Source organism: Myxocyprinus asiaticus, chromosome 5, assembly GCF_019703515.2.
Source record: "Myxocyprinus asiaticus isolate MX2 ecotype Aquarium Trade chromosome 5, UBuf_Myxa_2, whole genome shotgun sequence".
NCBI classification, from domain to species: domain Eukaryota; kingdom Metazoa; phylum Chordata; class Actinopteri; order Cypriniformes; family Catostomidae; genus Myxocyprinus; species Myxocyprinus asiaticus.
Genome location: NC_059348.1, coordinates 34,019,065 through 34,040,373, shown reverse-complemented (window position 1 = coordinate 34,040,373; position 21,309 = coordinate 34,019,065). Strand labels below are relative to the sequence as shown.

Below are 21,309 nucleotides of genomic sequence, written 5' to 3'. Positions count from 1 at the left end.
TACCACGATTTTAGCAAAATCATTTGGAAGGTCAGATAAAAGTGATTGGCGGGCCTCATCGAATCACCGATTTACATTAAATAAAAACATTACATCGTACCAGGAGACTCTGAGAAGTGGTGGTACGCAAGAAAAACTGCAGGTACTCTGTAGACTAAATTATAGAAGTGCAGGTACTGCGTACCGGTGAGCACCTGCCCACTTCAAGCATCTAAATTTTAGTAGTCTGTTGCCAGATGAGATCATTTCAGATATCGACAGCAAATATAACAAATTAGAATTCCTGCAAAAGGCTAGCTTACACAGACTTTTAGGAGCATTAATGCAATCCAATAATTTAAAAAATATATATAAACAAACGTGATTTCAAGTGATAACTATGGATGTCTACGGTTAAAAAACTTGTTTTACTCATGACAAAAATATAATGTATTTAATATATAGATATACATAATAAAATAGTTTTTCGCTGTGTAAGCCTCACTTTTTTGCTTGTGCCTGGATGGTTAGAGCAGCTGTTGCAATGGTTACGGACTGTGTCCTCATGGTGCTTGGCCGGGTGTCGCAGACTGACTATGAACTTTCAATTCACATGACACTTGGGCTTACACACAAACTCCAAAATATGACAGAGGAATTAGATATACCAGACTCATATCCACCGAAAAAGCGACTTAAATCGACTGTTTGGGAGCATTTGAATGACTAACTGAAGATGACGGATGGAAACCATGCAGACAGAAGTCATATACAGCCTAAAGATATGCATCCTACAACGGGACAGGTTGTTCCACTAGTCGCCAACAACCAACTAGTGAGTTATTTTTAGCTATGGCGTTTTACAAAGGAAGAATTGAGAGATGCAACTTTTTGTAATATTTAAGTGAGCTGTAGTTAATATTGCGTCTTAAATCATCCTCATTATTTACAGCATTGCTTCAGTACAACTTCTCCGCTTTCAACAATAAATGTCAATTTTAGTCATTATTGGACTTTAAACAGCCTGCTATAAGCAATGTTCCTCTTATTATGCATAGTCCACAGGTTTATTTGTGAGGTGTTGTGGACAGATTAGACAGTATTTGTATGGCGTCTGTTGCCAATTCTTTATAGCGGGTGTCTGACAGACAATGAACTGTTGCAGAAGAAAAAAAACTGTTGGATGCCCTGAACTACATGTTGTGCACCCACGATAATCTTACAGTTATGCACTCCAAGCACTCTGGTTATATTAAAGTGTGTCATTTTGTGCCCGTGGATGCAGAAAAGCAGTGTTGTGCCCTACATTGGTGTTTTTCTTATTATATACCTCCTATTAATTTATTGTGACTTAGAGTGTGACTTTATTAGAGTCCAAATATCCCTAAGAAACGCATCCACTTTTTTTTTCTTTTTTTTTGCCTCTGTGCATAAGAAAATGTGCAAATAATCATAAAAATGGTTAACCGCAATTTTTTCTCAGACAGTAATCTAACCATCAAAATCTCACACTGCGGAATCTCTAGTGATAACATTCCATTAATTTACTTATTTTATAATCTACTGATTTATATAAAAACTCATAATGTGTATCTTTAATTACTATTACACATCATCATATGAACAACTACTGCCTGACTTAAGTCTCACAAGACTTAATCACAACATTTCATAAAACAGTAACAGTTCTCATTTCATTTCGAGTTGTACATGACAGAAGTTATAACTTGCAGGTCAGTGATATTAATTAAGTACCAGCTCTGACTGATGTGTAAGTGTTTTTGATTCACGAAAAGAATAGGCTCATAAAAATAATTTGTTCGGGAATCAGGCTACACTGGTCGCTCTGTATGTTTCACACTGTAGATTCAAAAGAACTGGCTCATTTGAGTCATTCCTTCGGGAAATCGGACTACACTGGTTGAGCTGCGTGCTTTAGGATGTTGATTCAGTAAGTTGGCATCACTGCCACTGAATGGCACTGCAGGAAACACAATCAGAGCTGTTGGTGGAAAATTGCATTTTCGAGAACCGTTAACACAAACAAAAGTAATGAAAATCATGCGACTCTGCCCACTCACTGACATTGACAACAACTTGTCTGGCATTGATAGAATTCTTCAGATTTTCCCTGGAGACGATTTCCATTAGGCCACACTGGATTTAGCTTTTAACCAAGGGCTATCAGATCAAATGCTGTCTATAAAAGAAGGTCTGTGAACAGCGCTTGTCATGTGACAGGAGACGGTGTATTAATCACACTATTAAGAACCCGACTGATAAAAACTACAGTTTATAGAGTGCAGACAAAGATCTACTTGTTTCTGTTTTCTGGTGTAGACAAATACTGCATTAATAACCAGCTCCTCGGAGTCAGGGAGAGAAAGACAGAACTGGTATAAAGAGGTCTCTTCACAGCACTGCCTGAAGCAATGGAGACTTTTTCAATGAACAAAGACGAATAAATCACATTAGTTCGACTCTCTTTTATTAAGGACTAGAACTGCAACTGTAGTTTGTAACTCTGTTTGAATGTAACATACTGGAAATATTGTTTCAGTGGTCTCATTTACATAACATCTGGCTTCAATAAACTCTTATCGTTCCATAAAAGTACTTACCATCTGCAAGCAACCAAACACCAAAAGCAACCTTTCTCCTTACGGTAACCCAAAGTGCATGAGCTTTTGAATGAGCTATGGACCTCAGTCTGTGTAGATGACATTTTTAATTTGAAACTAATTATAATATAAACTAGAAATATACGCACTTAAATTGCTGTGTTTTTATCCAAGGCATTTAAAGGGATAGTTCATCCAATAACTTTTTGGGAAAACTCACCATTCACTTTCACATGGTAAAAAGATGCAGTGAAATGGAAGGTGACTTCATGAACATTCTGTCTTACATCTCCTTTTGTGTTGCATGGAAGAAAGTCATACGGGCTTGGAAAACATGAGGGAGAGTGAATGATCATTTCTGAGTGAAGATTTTCATGTCTAACTGAACTATCCCTTTAAGAAAGATACAGCAAAACAGAGCTGTTTTCCATTCACATCATTTGTGTAGGGCTCTAGGGCCCACAAAGCCTGTGATCCATGAGGCCAGCCATGGTATCAAACATCTGATACCATTTCTCAGGAATTCTTGTTTCCTCAGACAAAGCTACTTCACAAAGATACAGGTAGAGCCCTTATCGTTTGTCCACTCACCTGTGACGGCACCGGGGAAGGGGTTGCTCACAGCAACGGTGGAGAAGGAAGAGGAGGATGCCCCACCGAAGGGTGTGATGACAGAGGAGGAGCCACCAAATGGGGTGAGCCCAGATGCGCGGCTGTTGTAGTTGTTTGTGGGGCCCTTTAGGGCAGGAGACTGGCCCATCTGAGTGGGGTCTGGTCCGTATAGACCCATATGTGACCCAGGGGTGGGACTGGTGGGATCTGGTCGGTACTTCTGTGTAGGACCCTTGTCCTCTTTACTTTTGACACAGCCCATAGTCAAGCCTGTCAAGAGAGGAGTTAATATTTACTAGCAGACTTGACTGTTTACATTTTTGCAAAAGAATGTAATCTTGACCTTTCTCAGTGATTGTAACAGTTTATGGCAGCAATCAAAAAGTTTGGTAGAGATTGTGATAAAACATGTCACATCCAACTGTTGTGACTCCCTGCGATCTCAGGAATTTGACAGATCATGAGTCACTCGTCTAAACAAACAAACAGTTGAGTTTCATACGGCATTAACTAATCTACCAAGTTTAAAAAGCTTTAAAGTTTAAGTCATTTTCAGTGTAAATCTCACACTGACAAGGGATGAGAATGATAAGAAATTAAAAGATTCGGTGTCACTTTATATTAGGTGGCCTTAACTACTATGTACTAACATTAAATACATACAAGACTATGTGTGACTACATGCTGTTCTGCAAAATTCCCACATTTATTGCTATGGAGTTTGAGGTACGGGTAGGTTTAGGAGTAAGTGTAGGGTTAGGATAAGGGGTTAGAGTTAGGTTTTGGGGTAAGGGTTGGGTTAGGGGTAAAGTTAACAGTGCAACTACAAATGCAATTAAATGCAAGTACTTTAAATGTAATTGAAATGCAACAACATAATAAGTACATTATATCAAATGGTTAAGTACATAGTAGTTAAGGCCAGCTAATATAAATTGGGTCCAAAGATTCTGCTTCTGATTCCTCGTAGCGATTCAGATTCCTTAAAGGTTCCATTAACTGTTCTTTAATATTTCTGAGGAAATATTATTTGGAAATATAAACTGCAATTCTTTTTGCATTTACTTCCCCTTAGCAACCTGTTGGCAAATGATGGGATCATTTCAGATTTCTGTTCGTTACATACACTGAGAGAGCATTATATCATTGTTCCGTCCATCGGTGGATAATTGCACATTCAGGAACCATTAACAGAAACGAAGTCATAAAAAAAAAATTAAAAAAAAGAAAGATTAGATTTCCAAACCTAACCTTTTAAGTTTGTTTTATGAATGCTATGAGAGAAGCTCGTTCAAGTGAGAACTTATATTGTTTAGTGCTACAATCAAGACGATTTCCTTCAAGAATGCACGAGCCACTAAGAATGAGCTTTTTCTATAATCACAATATTCCTTTCTCACACAAACTTGAACTATCTATCCAAGAGTTGCTGCTAGTTGGCTACAATCTAGGGCTTTCTTACAATCTAAGCTATCTCTGAGGTGGATTCTCAAAATATGATTTGAAAAGTTTACAGATGACTGCTTGTTTTTTAATTTTAATTAACATGGTGAAAGGTTTAACAAGTAGGATTAGAATGGGCATAAAAAGAGGAAAAACATGAAATGCATATTCTCAATGGGGAAAAGTTCAAATTATACCACAAAACTGTATTAGCATCTGCTTTCTCTTACTTGCCAAATCAAAACTCTTTTTAACGGATTTCCCGTAATTCCACAGCAGTGCTCTGCCACCAAAACATGTCAACCACACATTTTTCGAGCAATGCAGCCAAAATCGCTAGGTCACTGGTCTATGCCTCCAACCCACAAGAACACGACCTCTTCTCACAGTAAAGAGGGAGGTCTGGACATGCTGACTGCTCCATTTGGTCAATTTGATAGGAGGGCTTTACTCTTGGAGGCAGAGCTTGAGAGAGATGACGCTATAATCTCCAGACATGGCAACCCAGCTTGTGTTTCCGCCAGGCCTCTTTGTCAGGGCCGCTTTTGGCATTGGGCAAGCACACATATGCAGGGGAATGAGGAATACGAGCAAGGCCTTGAAGGAGCAGGCAGACCTAATAAGAGAATTACAAGGCTCAGCAGGGCCACCTCACATAGGGCTTTTCTCCCAAAATGATGATAGTTCTCGTGCCAAGCCTGTGCTCGGCTGGGGCAATCTGGAGCCTATCATAAACCGGCCGCGCTTTCCACTGACTTGAGAACCAAACAGTGATGTAATAGGTTACGTGGCAGTTTTACGTGAATACCTCACCTGCCTACAAATAAACATGGCACGTCACAGTGTTTGTATACAGTTAACTTAAACTTAAAGGGATAGTTCACCCAAAAATGAAAATTCTCTAATTATTTACTTACCCTCATAATATCCCAGGCGTGTATGACTTACTTTCTTCACCGAAACACATTTGAAGAAAAATAGAAAAATAGCTTGGCTCAGTAGGTTCTTAAAATGCAAGTGAATGGAGGTTTTTCTTTTGAAGCTCCAAAAATCACAGACAGTCAGCAGAAACGTCAATATGACTCCAGCGTTTAAATTAATGTTTTTTAAAGCAATACGATCACTTCTTGTGCGAAAAAGATCAATATTTAAGTACTTTTTAACTATAATTCAACGCTTCACAAGAGGGTGGCGTCCCAGCGGTCTCTTGTAATCTCACATTCTCCATTTGGCTGAGACATCCAGGATGAGCACACAAATGCACCATTGTGAGTAAAGAAACAGATACAGTTGAAGTCAGAAGTTTACATACACCTTAGCCAAATACATTTAAACTCAGATTTTCACAATTCCTGACATTTAATTGTAGAAAACATTGCCTGTCTTAGGTCAGTTATGATCACTACTTTTAAGAATGTGAAATGTCAGAATAATAGTAGAGAGAATGATTTATTTCAGCTTTTATTTATTTCATCACATTCCCAGTGGGTCAGTAGTTTACATACACTTTGTTAGTATTTGGTAGCATTGCCTTTAAATTGTTTAACTTGAGTCAAATGTTTTGGGTAGCCTTCCACAAGCTTCTCACAATAAGTTGCTGCAATTTTGGCCCGTTCCTCCAGACAGAACTGGTGTAACTGAATCAGGTTTGTAGGCCTCCTTCCTCGCATATGCTTTTTCAGTTATGCCCACAAATTTTCGGATTGAGGTCAGGGCTTTGTGATGGCCACTCCAGTGCCTTGACTTTGTTGTCCTTAAGCCATTTTGCCACAACTTTGGAGGTATGCTTGGGGGTCAATGTCCATTTGGAAGACCCATTTGCGACCAAGCTTTAACTTCCTGGCTGATGTCTTGAGATGTTCCTTCAATATATCCACATAATTTTCCTTCCTCATGATGCCATCTATTTTGTGAAGTGCACCAGTCCCTCCTGCAGCAAAGCACCCCCACAACATGATGCTGCCTCCCCCATGCTTGACGGTTGGGATGGTGTTCTTAGGCTTGCAAGACTCACCCTTTTTCCTCAAAAACATAACGATGGTCATTATGGCCAAAAAGTTTAATTTTTGTTTCATCAGACCAGAGGAAATGCACAGATGTCCTAAACGACTTGCCAAAACAATAGTTTGCTAATATGAAATCTGTGGAGTGGTTCAAAAATGAGTTTTAATGACTTCAACCTAAGTGTATGTAAACTTCTGACTTCAACTGTAAATGCAGATCTAAACCAAAACCAACCAGGCTACTGTACAGCATTCCTCCTCACTTGCAAACAGTGCTGCTCTTCCGGCTGTGATGCACGTACCTCAGTTGTCGCGATTCAAATGCCAATGCGATTACATCACACGTGTGTACTGCTGCCGGCTGCAATCATGATTTAGAGTTAAAAAAGGTACTTAAATATTTATTTATTTTCACACCAAAATCTATCATGTAGCATTAGAAGACATTAATTTAACAGCTGGTGTTGTATAGATGTATTTTATGCTGACTGTCTGTGATTTTTGGAGCTTCAAAAGAAGGACCTGCTGAGCTAAGATATTTTTCTATTTTTCTTCAAATGTGTTCTTGTGAAGAAAGAAAGTCATCCACACCTGGGATATCACGGTGTTGAGTAAATAATGAGAGAATTTTCATTTTTGGGTGAACTATCCCTTTAAACACTTAATTCCACTGTTACAGTTTATAGTACTTAGCAAGTTAAGACACATTAAAAAAAAGTTCATAGTAAATAATGTAATTACACTAAGCCAAGCGAACACTACCTGTCAACATTACCTGGCATCTTGAGCATACAGTAATACATCTCTGACATGTTTCGTTGAGCACTGTAATAACATTGGATTGCATTTCTCTGTACGTTTAAATATGTTCTCAAAAACAGAAGTAAAAACTGTACACAGACACTGTGACCCACCATGTTTGTTTGTGGGCAGGTAAGGTAGTCACGTAAAATGACCATGTAGCCACGTAACGTTACGTCACCATTCGGTTCTCAAGTAAGTGGAAAAGCGCGGCTGGTTTACGATAGGCTCCAGATTACCCCAGTCATGAACCAGCCGAGCACAGGCTGGGCACAAGAACCATCGCCATTTTGGTGGAAAAGCCTTATGAGAGGAATCAGAATCGGAATGAAATCATAAAATGTATAATGATTCCCAATCTTTCTGAATCCGTCTATTAACTTTGTAGCCATCTATTGGGGTGGCGATTTACCGGTAGACTAGGGGTGTAAATCGGAGGTTTCATCATGATACGATCTAATATCGATTCTCTTGACCTGCAATCCGATATTTGCAGATATTTCAAAGTCTGCCACAATACGATTTGATTCAATTCAGGGCCCTGCAATCGATATTCCGATATTATGTGCCTATTTTACACAATCAATTAAAAAAAATTTGCCCTCAAATGCAACCAAAATATAATCTGAATATTTTATTGAGCTCTCTGAAAAGTGCAAATTTAGTATCCACATTGGGACAACCACAACAAAATAAGGCACTTCAGATGTTGAAAAAAACTATACAGATAATAATATAAAAAATAACGTCACACACAAGCGATCATCAATCGTTTGATTACAGCGTATTGTTCAGTTTAATCCAATTCAAAGTACTTACATACCCATGACTTGTTTCCAATTATGTGCACTATTCGTGGTTTTCTTGGCTACAACTTCCACAGTTGTATTGAAAAATTCTGCTACAGTTAACTGAGATAAATGTTAGTAAGGGTGTTTATGTGTAGTCTTATAACTGATGATGGTGCTAAGCAGGTGATTTAGCTTTCTCTCGTTAGTGCTATTAAGAATGTCAGTGCTGTCAAAACGTTTTACATGATGGTTGAACTGCTCCATGGTACTTTAAAATAGCAAATTCTCACGTAAAATTCAAATGGGTCGCATGCGCAACAATATCGATGGAAGTCACGGATCCTGTCAATGGAGCTCGCATTTCACGGGAAGCCCAGTTGACGCGCGCACGGATAGCAGAGCGCAATTTGGCTTCACAGACCCTGCGCACATCCTTGTCCCACATGAAAAGCGTATTTAGCGCTCAAAGTGAAATGAATGTAATAACGTTGCTTCATCGCCTGACGGAAATGCGTACGGACCTGGCTGATGAGAGTATTAAAATAAAGGTACATCTTCAAAAAATGTCTATATCGATATTTATGCGTTGTATCAATAACATTGGATCGTTGGTTATTGGATCGATGCATTGATCCAGATCGATGAATCGTTACACCCCTATGGTAGACATGATAAACCGGTAGAAATTTGCCAACCGGTATACATATTTGGATTAACGTCTCTATCGCGGTAATGCAAAATTGCCACACAAGAAATGTGTACAACACATAACATGCACACATTACACACTCTGTTGGATAAAGGAGCGACTGTCTGTTCCTCAAATTCATTTGAATGAAAAGATGAGGTGATTATGAAGGAAAAAGTGCGTCCTCCATGGTGTGGAATTGGTTTGGCTTTAGAAAACGCCATACCGAGCAGAAAACAGCGATTTACAAGGTTTGTACATTGCGTATGTCGATATATCCATGTGCACGTATATATCAGTGGTCAGGGCTTCACGTGAGACTGCTAGAAATAATGAAACGCAGTTTTTCCACTGACAGCTGCACGTATCAATAGAAGAAAAGCTTGTCTAGAACACGAGAAAAAATGTCACTGAATCTGCTTCTGTGGCATGAAATTTCACTTAAGCAACATGGCATAATATATCATACAATTCTATAGATTTTTCAGAAGAATTTAACTATATAGTGATATACAGTGCCTTGCAAAAGTATTCAGACCCCTGACCAATTCTCTCATATTACCGAATTACAAATGAAATTTCATTCTGATTGATATTTTATTTTAAAACACTGAAACTCAAAATCAATTATTGTAAGGTGACATTGTTTTTTGTTGGGAAATATTTTTATGAAAAATAAAAAACTGAAATATCGTGCTTGCATAAGTATTCAACCCCCACACATTAATATTCGGTCGAGCCACCTTTTGCTGCAATAACTGCTTTAAGTCTTTTGGGGTACAAATGTACCAGCTTTGCACACAGCGACGAAGTGATTTTAGCCGATTCCTCTTTGCAGATTTGCTCCAGGTTGTTCAGGTTGGTTGGGTGACACTTGTGGACTTCAATTTTCAAATAGTGCCACAGATTCTCAATAGTATTGAGATCAGGACTTTGACTGGGCCACTGTAGGACATTTATATTTTTGTTCTTGAGCCACTCCAGTGTTGCTTTGGCCAAGTGCTTGGGATCATTGTCATGCTGAAAGGTGAATTTCCCCTAAAGCTTGTTTTTCAGTGGACTAAAGCAGGTTCTCTTGCAGTATTTCCCTTTATTTTGCTCCATCCATTCTTCCTTCAATTCTAACAAGATGCCCAGTCCCTGCTGATGAGAAGCATCCCCACAGCATGATGCTGCCACCACCATACTTCACTGTAGGGATGGTGTGTCTTGAGGTATAGGAAGTTAGGTTTGCACCACACATAGCGTTTTGAGTTTTGGTCAAAAAAGCTCTATCTTCGTCTCATCTGACCACAAAATCTTCTCCAACATCGCAGCTGGGTCACTCACATGCTTTATGGCAAACTCCAGACATGCTTTCAGATGGTACTTTTTGAATAACGGCTTCTTTCTTGCCACCCTCCCATACAGGCCAGCGTTATGCAGTGCTCTTGATATGGTTGACTGGTGCACCATTACTCCACTCCCAGCCACTGAACTCTGTAGCTCCTTCGAAGTGATTCTTGGCCTCTCTGTGGCTTCTCTCACAAGTCTCCTTTTTGTTAGAGCGCTGAGTTTTAAGGGACGGCCTTTTCTTGGCAGTGCCTGGATGGTGTGGTGCAGCTTCCACTTCTTGATTATTGATCCAACTGTGCTCACTGGAATATCCAAACATTTTAATATTATTTTGTATCCTTTCCATAATCTAAGCATTTTTATTATTTTATCTCTAACTTATGTGGAATGTTCTTTGGTCTTCATTTTCCTTCAGATTAACAGCCTGACCAATGGTCCTTCAACAATGGGTTTTTTATCCAGAAAATGTGATTGCAACTTTAATGATTCACAGGTGGATTCCAGTGGTAAAGTAATTGTGTCCTTATTAGGGCAATTTCTTTCATCGGTGTAACCTGGCAGCTTCCACAGCACAGGGGTTGAATACTTATGCAAGCAAGATATTTCCGTTTTTTCTTTTCATTTTTCTTTTTTTATATTTCCCAACATAAAACCAATGTCACCTAATAATAATTGATTTTGAGTTCCAGTGTTTTAAAATAAAATATCAAACAGAATGAAATGTCATTGCACCTTTAGTAATTCAGTAATATGAGATAATTGGTCAGGGGTCTAAATACTTTTGCAAGGCACTGTATATCATTATCATGATACAGAATTACTCATATTGTGATATAGATTTTTGGTCATATCACCCACCCCTAGCCATCTATATGCTAGAGTACTCCTATATGTTGACAAAATTCACTTTTAGCAGAGATATGCATTTAAAATGTACAGTCTCTCTCTCTCTTCCAGGAAACAGGCCAAAAATATTTCTTAAATAAAGTCATTTTGCATTAAACAGATTTTCATCTACTCAAATGCTCTCTAGAATAACAATGTCCCTACCCCAATTTTAACTGCTACTGACTAGTAAGTATCAAATCATAGTTCATGGCTGTGACGTAACCATCACATAAAAAAAGAAATGGGACAAGCCACTCGATATGTCCCACCCAAATTTCTTTTTTCAACAGGAAAACGTCAACAGAGGAAAAAAACGTCACTAGTCAAACAATTTAATTGGGTCTTTAAGTGAAAAAAAAAAACTGAGAAAAGGAAATAACGAGCATGGGGAGTAGAAAAGTGGAAATAAAAAAGGCTTGTGATGTCGAGGTGGTTTCAACCAAAACAAAGAAGATAAAGTTAAAAAAATAAAAGAATGAACAGAAGAGTGTTGGAAGTGAGTAAAACGAGTCCTTACACATGTGCTGTCTCCACACCTTTGGCCTGTGACAAGGGTGGAGACAAGGGAGGAAGCAGAAAGGTGTCACCTCCTCAGGACAAGTTAAGCCCATGACAGGTACAACACGTTTTTTTTTTGTTAACAAGCCAACACAAACTTTGGTCAACCCAGCTCAGAGAAGTCTCTGGCAGGACGAAACCTGACATTTGACGGACTTGTATAAAACTCAGTACTGCACCATCTGCTTCCAATACCCATAATTATATAATGTACTTTCAAAGGATGGGCCTGAGGGGACTGTGGCAACCTTTCAATGAGGGGAATGTTTAAATGTGTACCTTCTCCTCACAAATGAGCTTCATTCACTTCAGAGAACTCGACCTATGCAAGAATCAATGTTGGTAACATCGAGTATACGTTGAAAGTGAGCGGCATGAGTTATGCATGACAAAACTAGACGACTCCCATTATAATCGCAATCATGACGTTCCATGCTAACAGTGTATACAACTTCGATGATTATGATGGGAGTGATTAAGTTGTCGCATCGCATTGAACCACTCGCTCGTGTTAAGTGACAATGCTGTTGGACTAAAGACTAAAAACTGCACAGAGCATGTGGCCTCTGAGCACAATCTAAGCTTTGTAAGAGAGCTGCTTGCTGCTCAGTGTGTGACAAGCACACAGAGCTAATAGAGGCTGAGAGACATGAGGAGGAGCTCCAAACCTAGTCAATGACTCACCTCTCCCTCCGTGTCCTTTTAGAGATGACCATACTGTAAATAGCGCAGATCATCACACCACCACGTACCTGCATGAGGCAGGTAGGGCTTTCTATTAGTGTGTACAGCCCTCTATTTGAAAAGCAGCATGAGTGATGAAGATTGGGAAGGGTATATAAGCAAAGGGGTGAAATATGGCAGAAATATGTGTATGGCAGAGGAGGGTGATGAGAGGCAGAGACAGCAAGTAATTCACAGATGTTAGGATTGTTAGCATATAATGGAAGGTCTGTGCCTATAGAGGGTAGAAAGAGCATTAACTGTGTGTACACATTAGTGACATGGACGGATGGGCTTCTTTTCCATGCTTGGATGAACTCTACACTGTACAGCCAAACACGCACACACTTACATGTACTATATTTATCTAGTTTACAAATGGCTTGTCTGAAAGCAGTCACTCAGGGTAAATGGAGCAAGTTGGGTCATATAAGAAAAGAAAAAAAAAGGCATAAAAACCAAGGCACTAAAACAATCAGTGTTGGGCCATCTATTTCTATTTAAGAGAAAGCTAGAGGTCAAAGACCATCTTAACTTCTTATCGACCTGCAGTCATTTCCCCTATGACCCCAACACTACCGCAGGATAGAAGCTTAGGCTCATTATAAGCTTTAAGAGCTGTTTAGAGCTCATGTTTAGGCTAACCATATGCATAACAGTGCATTAGACCAGAATAAAGGGATCCGAGGCCCCAGTGCAAGGGTGTGAGAGGCTCCTTGTTTCAAATCCTCTGATCTGAGTCCTGAAGGTATATAATCCTTCTAGTTCCACTGTCTAATCTCCAGGGGACAGCAGGGTGATGTTGCTGGCACTGAATTGGATCTCAAAGTTCCCACATAATTTTTACTTGCAGAGCTACTATAAATGTTGAGCATAAATCATGTGAGGTCAGAAGAATGTTTCGAGTGTCCAATCATCACCTTTTTTGATGCATGATGACATCGCAAAATAATTATTTAAAGACAGGAATATCTTGATGGCAGGATTAGATGAAATTAGATTTCAGGAACACAAAAAAAGGCACAGTTGAGCATGTCTACTTAGCTGGTCAAAATATGATCCTTAAAGTTCTGCATAAAGAAAAACAAAGCGCTAACAGGAAAATCCTCTGTTTATTATTGGGATATAGTGGTCAAAAGTACTGGTACATCGTTACCAAATCAGTAATAAAATGTCACATTACCAGTGTTTTGCAGTACCATTAGTACTGAGCACCGACTTAATTCGATACCCGCACGCTGTCAGACTGACACAATGCACAGTTAATTAAATTAAAATCGAGACATGTCCTAGTGTGATTGTTAAATGGTGTAAGACTGCAATCTTAGTCTACATGAGCTGCGTGCTTAAAAGTGAACGCGTTAAGCCGATCGCTCATAACTCCAAACTCCACAGAATCATGCATGTTATATGAGATGACAAATAAAAGCTAGACACCTGAAATTGAAGAAATTGCAATAGAAACGTTACAACTGTATAGTAAAATGAAATATTCACTGTAATAATAATAATAATAATAATAATAAAAATAATGAATAATAATAATTTAAAAAAATCAAGCAATATATCACAAGTAAGAATGCAGTTTGGTAACAAACAAAAAGAACAACAAAAAAAAGCAATGATATGTTGAAAAGTAATTGTTCTATTTTGGTTTAAAAAGTTTTAGGAATTAATTTGATTTGACACTTTTTAGATGATGAAGTTAAATTACACTTTTAAACATGGAATTCAAAAAAAAAAATTTAATAAAAAAACTCAGGACTTAGGAAAATAAATTTAATAGATTTCAGTAAGGCTCTACTTTAAAACAATTAAGCAATGCATACTTCATTGGGAAACACTTGAATGACACATGCATTTGTTTTAATTTATTATTTACATTTAAATTTAACATTTTAAATAGACTAAAGGAGTGCGTTCAATAGCATATTACTGTATTAGCATATTTTTGCTGTGTCCATAATGGTATCCGTACCGACGACTGAAATTTTGGTATCATGTCAACACAATTGGGATACCCACAAAAAAGCTGAAAAATGTTTGAACAAATGGATGATAAAGTGGCACTGTGGAATTCCCTTCCCCTCACCATATGCCCCCTGACATCATGAGTCCACTTTAAGTATTGCCAAACAATCAAACCCTTTGATCAAATCCATACATTTGACTATATACTAATATATATATATATATATATATACACACACACACACACACACACACACACACACACATAACCGGTCAAAAGTTTTGAAACACTTACTCATTCTTTATTATCATTTATTTTTATTTTTTTTAACATTTTAGAATAATAGTAAAGTCATTAAAACTATGGAATAACATAAATGGAATAATGTTGTGACTAAACAAAATCTAAAATAAATAAAAACTGTGTTATATTTTAGCATCTTCAAAGTAGTCACCCTTTGCCTAGAATTTGCAGACATGTACTCTTGACATTTTCTCAACCAACTTCTTGAGGTATCACCCTGGGATGCTTTTTAAACAGTATTGAAGGTGTTCCCATCTATATGTTGGGCACTTATTGGCTGCTTTTCTTAATTGTTTGGTCCAAGTCATCAATTAAAAAAAAAAAAAAAATTTTTATTACATTTTAGATTTATAATGAAATAAATTAATATGGTGGCACAATTATATTTTTGTCTACAAAACTAATTTCAAACATTTAAGTATACGCCTTCAGATCAAAAGATTTTTAAGATCATGGGAAACATTTTGGACAAGTGTTTCAAAACTTTTGACCGGTAGTATAGGGAGTGTAAATATGAGAATGATTTAAAGCAAGAAATAAATCAATAAATGAGAGCGAAGCAATTCATACTGTTTTGTGGAGCAAAATTATAACCATAAGTACTGTTTTGAACTACCGAATCTCAATGATATCACTTCTGGTATTACATTTGTTATCTGGGCCTCTGACTAGAGAAGACTTCAGTGCTTCAGAGTTTGTATCCTTTATAATAATCCATTACAACCACCTTTAAAGAGTCAGTGAGGTCAGGCAAAGGGTCATAAATCTCATTGGGCATGTCCAACTGTTGTAGGACACACATCTGCTAGGCAGTGTAAATCAAGCCAAACAGGTTGCAGGTTGGTCACATGAGGTTTTCACTATGGTCTATGAACTGAACAGCTGAGCAACTGAACAAGGGCCCAAGGTATATTACAAGGACATCAGATTATTCAATTCATTATGATTAAAGCAATATAAATAGCTGCTGAAACTACACAATCCAATCAATAGACTACCACAGAACATAATGAACCACTTTAGGTTACCAGGAATCTGAATCAAACCAAATCAAATCCAATGAGGTTGGATTACACAAGTACCCTGAGCTTTCTGTCATCCACGCCACCATTTTTAACCCAAGAGTAGCTAACTGAGTAGGGATGCACCGATACCAATTTTTCTCTTTCGATCCGATATCTGAAATCTCAGTATCGACCAATACCAATCCTGATCTGATACTAGTGTCGTTTTTTGCATCATCAGTGTAGAATATCTTTACCTCATTGTGTGGAACTAATTGGGGGTACTCTATAATATGTAAAGAAACACAACCCGCTAACTACACATTATTTCAATATAAATGTATATAGTAGGGAAAGAATTGTCAGAAAATTCTAATTTTTTGACATTAAACTGTTTTTATTACCATTAGACAAAATATAAAAATAAATAAAAATAAAATGCATGTTTTATGTATCATATTTGATACATTAGGCTTTAAAGGTCATTATCCTCCTGAGGCCCAGCAATTAATTTTTGTATAGGACATATGTTATTTAAGTTTTTCTTAGCCCATACATGTTCAAAAAAGTGGTAAATCTTGGGGCATTATCGAAGGACTCCCTGGGCTTTTCAGAGATACAGCACATCAAATATAATATAAACAAAAAAATTTAAAAAATTCAATTTCAATATTACATTTTTATATGTATTTTATGCATCAAACACCATATTCACATTAAAAAAACAAAATTAAAAAGAAAAAGGAAATTGTAAAACTTTTTTCACTGGGTCTCAGGAATTTATGGTAAGATGACATCATCATAGCTTGTAATGTAAAAATATAAGATCTTTATAATGACAGAGCAGGATGCATATATGAAAATAAACAGAAATATTAGTTCACATTTTAAATATATCTTATAAAAAGTACATGTAAGAATTTTCAATATTTTTATAGTGATTGAGAGATATAAAACAAAAGCCTGTTCTCTCATATTTGATACATGTAATTTCAACATGCTTTTTCAATAAAATAATATTTTAAAAAAATTACCCAAGCATAAGTTGCTTATATTCAGCAAATAATCATTTTAAAATAACAGTAGAATATCAGTACAATATAATATTACTGTCACTTTTACTTTATTAAAATAAGTGGTAATTTTTCCATAAGAGTCTTTTTTGTAGAAGTCCGCCACCATTTTAAATAGATCGATATAAACATTGAAACCACTTTTTTCACAAACTTAAATACAGTACGTTTTTTTGCTTTTCAACTTGAACAGAGAGTGAGACAGGAGATGTTAATGTCCATAATCAATTAATTGGATTAATAATTTGATCAATTAAGCTTATCGATCGTCGATTAATTAATTTCAGGATAAATGCATTCAGTAATAATGGCAGTAGACTTTGATAAGGCTGGCTATACAGTCATCTGCCACTAGAGGGCACGGGCACTGCATGTTAAGGCTTGTACGCATGACATAAAACGCTCAGATGAAGGCTCCATCCGAACACAGGAAAATGCTGCCTTCGGGGGTTGTATACGGAGGCAGGATGAAAATAAGGTGTTTCTCGAACTGTTCGGAGACTACTTTCCTTAAGAGTTCCATTCATTCAAAACAGCTGCAGCCGAAGTTGAAGAGGGCTTAATGTAGGCTAATCAGTGTTGGGGAGTTTCTCTGTGAATGCACATTATTATCTGTGCTTAAACCGTGATAGTGTGTTAAAGTACAAAACGACAACAAGAACTTTTGATCTGCTGGTGTCTTTTTTTCCATCTCAACCTATCGCAATTGCCAGAAAAGCAGATTAAGCTGACATCTCGCCAGCACCAGAGAAATGGTAGGCTATGTTATGTAGGCCACTATTTATGCCTCGTGTTTTGATCTAATTTCAAATTAAACAAATATGTCCAAAGGTCAGAAATATCCCATGATTAGGGCTGCACGATTATAGCAAAAATCATAATTGTCCTTGATATTGTAATCGCAATTATTAATGTCGATTAAAATATTAAATTACAGCACAAAGCAAGCAACCGTGTGGTTCTTCAGAGTAGCAGATTTCAATGGTGGATATGAGCTGCACTCCAGTTTCTTCTAAGCATTATATTGTATTGTATTTTATATTGTAATAATGTTTGTTAAGGTAAGGCAAATAAAAAATATTTTAAATTGATATCTATGGTATAGAATAAATTACATTTTTGCTAAATTACTGCTTAAATTATTAGTCCACATAAAGTAAATATGGCATATTCAATATTCAAACTTATTAACAGCCGATTTAAATCGACAAGTTACTGCGTTCAGTGAGCCCTTTGGTGGCGAGACAGGGGACCATTCATCCCGTTAGATCTTCAATGGTGATCTTGTTCATGTAAGATCATCGTTAGATCATTTTTGGCCTCAGTGGTTGCACTTTGGAAATTAAAAACAGTAATTTGCGATCAGAGTTTGTGCGATTTGTGAAATTTTAAATCTACCAATACCAGCTGCAAGGCAAATGGGTCTTATTAGAGCAGACGCAATAATGACGGTGATTTCTGAAATATGCTATTCATGCCATATTCTTTATGTTGGCTACACCTCCAAAACACACTTAGAACAGTTAAGCTGAATTACTTTATTGCTATTTTGTACAAATCAAATTCACACTGGCCTACTTATTAACATGACAAAACAAAACTTATTACATTTTTAATAAACTGTACACAGAAATCAAGCAACACCACAAACTCTCCCATTACAATGACTGCTGTCACTCACTGCAGGTTTCAGACCTGCATTTCGACGCAAGCTCTCAATGATGTGCCACACAATGTTCTGAACTCTCACGAATGCTCTAATTAAAAACAAAGCTGTCTAATCAGCATAATAAATCAATTATTTACACTGCGTCTGTGCCTTGATTAGAACGGGATCGTTTTAGTTTTGTCGTGTTGCTCATTTGCATTGTATTTAACATCAACGTTCAAAGCGAGCTGTGCAGTATGCAATAAGTCCAAAATAATTCCAAAGTGCTTTTCGTTCTTGTTCTATGGCTTCTTTTCGAGTGTCAGGTGATGTTTTTACAGTATTAATTTTTGTGTGCCATGCAAACAGAGCTAGAATAAAAAGCAAGCGTCTGGGCATTCAGATGGTTTAAAACTTGCACATTAGGATCAGTTGTCATTACAGATAGGACGGAGGACTAATCTAAGAGGCTCTGATTGGCCATTGCCATTTCATTGCTCAACGGACATGTTAGAGATTGGTTAGAATACTCAACCGCTGCAAAAACACATTGTAAATAGAAACCATTGACGCAACAGGAGCAGACTTAAACTGAATGCTGTAATCGTCAGTTTTCACGATTACATTTTCGTGGCAGCCGTAATCGCAATTAGTTTTTCGATTAATTGTGCAGCCCGACCCACAATCCACAATGTGAAGTTTTCATACACTCAGATATGTATACAAGTAATTACTAACAGTATTTCATTAACGGTAATTAAACAATTCACAAATTCACACTAAACATGTTTAAAACTTAAACCTAAATGTATTAAAATACACTGAACTAAGAATATATTAAAGAGGAAAATGACAATACTTGGATTTTTTTAAGTGCAATAATTATAATTATATTTAAACAGTATGCTACATACACATATTATTTGGTGTCCTCCACGTGCATTTAATTTATCATTAATTTCCACGACGATCGATTATGAAAATGTCTGAAAATTTACATCCCTAGTATATAGTCTATTAAGAAAAACTTTACTATTAACTAGTCTACTGGTTAATCTAGCAGCAAAATTAACAGTAATTCCAGTCTAAGTCTTCAGTAGAAAAGAAACCAGTTTTCTTTGCTAAATTTGTTCAACTTCTATATGGACTTTAAAGGATAACAGGGCCGATTTCTCTTCCCAGTCCGCCCCTGGTCAAGGGTGTCAAACTTACGGCCAGCAGACCGGATCCGGCCAGCCAAGGAGTTATCTCTGGCCCACGGGATGATCTGCGGAAAAAATAAGTAATGTTTCAAAAACATTCACGTTGATTTAGCCTGTAACTTGGGTAAGATGTATTTATACTATTATTTTATTAGCCACAGCAGAACAGATGAACATTTAAATGTGTGGCATTGCATGTAGCTACGTTATAGCTTGCATGATCGGTGGAATTTCTTTTAATTACGTAGGACATTCAGCGCTCGCAGAGTCACGCGTATCAGCGAACACCACACATGTTTGAGGGTGACAAGTTCCATGGCCACACGTTCCCAAAGTGAAGTTTCTCTAACAGAAATAATGACAACATGGACAGGTCCAAGGATAAATATTATATGTAATAACTGTTTCATTGCTTCGTCCCACTGAACTATTATTGAAGCTAAAGCTCCAGCAAAAAATTGAGCAGTTCTCTCTTTTTCTTGTAAATATTATTGCTTGATTCCCTTGAACTAACTATTTGTGTATTTGTGATATAACCTCTGGTTTATGAAATTAGTAAATTCAGTGTTATTTCCTTTTGTTCAGAGTAAAATTAGCACCCACCAACCCACCAAATGTGGATATTTTATTTTGGTGGGTGTGGCAGGGCAGAGGGCGGGGCCGGGTCGTGATTCCGCACACCCGGCAACTAATTGGGCTGATTAGCCCGAGAGGGATAAGGGCCGACGGGAGACGGCAGTGCGGCAGAGAGAGAGTTACGGACAGCTGTACAACACCTGTGTGCGTTTGTGCTTTTGTTTTAGTTAATCATTAAATATTATTTATATTATCAAGCCGGTTCTCACCTCCTCCTTTCCACTGAACTGTGTTACACTGGTGTTACACCCCAAAGGAGTAGCTGCGGCCATCCGCCAGAGGACGGAGGAGCCCGGCCACCTGGAAGTGGAGGAATGGCCGCTGATCGCGAGGGGAGGAGGGGCTCCTAACCAACCACCTGGAGCGGTTACCACTGCCAGGGGTGGGGGAGACCCCTACCGTCCACCAATAACGTGGCGGGGCGTTCCATCCACCAGGGTCCGGAGGACTGCCTCCGATCCACAATGGGAGGAGCGGCTGTCATCCACTAGAGGGTGGAGGAGTGGCCGAGGACCAGACTACGGCGTATCAGAGAACCGGCAAGTAAATTTTTTTTTTTCTCTCTCTCTCCCGCTGCCGCTCCATGTTGGCCTTTTCCCTCTCTTTTTAAATGTTTTGTTAATTTGGCACGATCGCCGTTACGGTGTTTAGGTACAACCTTTTTTTTTTTTTTTATCCCCTTGTCCCCTCCCCTGATCCAGGTAGACTGGGATGACCTGCTGGCAGACGGCAGTGAGTGAGTTACGGACAGCTGTCCGACACCTGTGTGTGTTTGTGCTTTTGTTTTAGTTAATCATTAAATATTATTTATATTATCAAGCTGGTTCTCACCTTTCCATTGAACTGTGTTACAGTGGGTTATTTCTGTGGCGGGTGACTAATATGTGAAGTAGAAATGCTGTCAGACACAAAGACGTGCATTTGAAAAAAACACACTTGATTATATTTTGAAGAACAGATGAAAGAATAAAGCCGCTGATGTGCGTATCTGATTGGTTGTGTATTCAGAGGCACTCTGCTGCACATAAG

General features: G+C 37.8%; 1 protein-coding gene across 2 annotated transcripts in view; it reads right to left on the bottom strand.

The window, feature by feature from the left end:
• The window catches only part of yes1 (YES proto-oncogene 1, Src family tyrosine kinase), a 52,339-nt gene that overhangs the window by 27,362 nt on the left and 3,668 nt on the right, over nt 1-21,309 (bottom strand). The window contains exons 2-3 of one of the 2 annotated variants that reach the window (XM_051698248.1): nt 19,655-19,709; nt 3,192-3,482 (exon numbers count right to left, since the gene is read on the bottom strand). In XM_051698248.1, the coding sequence (XP_051554208.1) occupies nt 3,192-3,474 (283 nt within the window). In that variant the 5' untranslated portion in view covers nt 3,475-3,482; nt 19,655-19,709. The remainder of the gene's footprint in view (nt 1-3,191; nt 3,483-19,654; nt 19,710-21,309) is intronic. The other variant, XM_051698247.1, reaches the window with a different exon arrangement.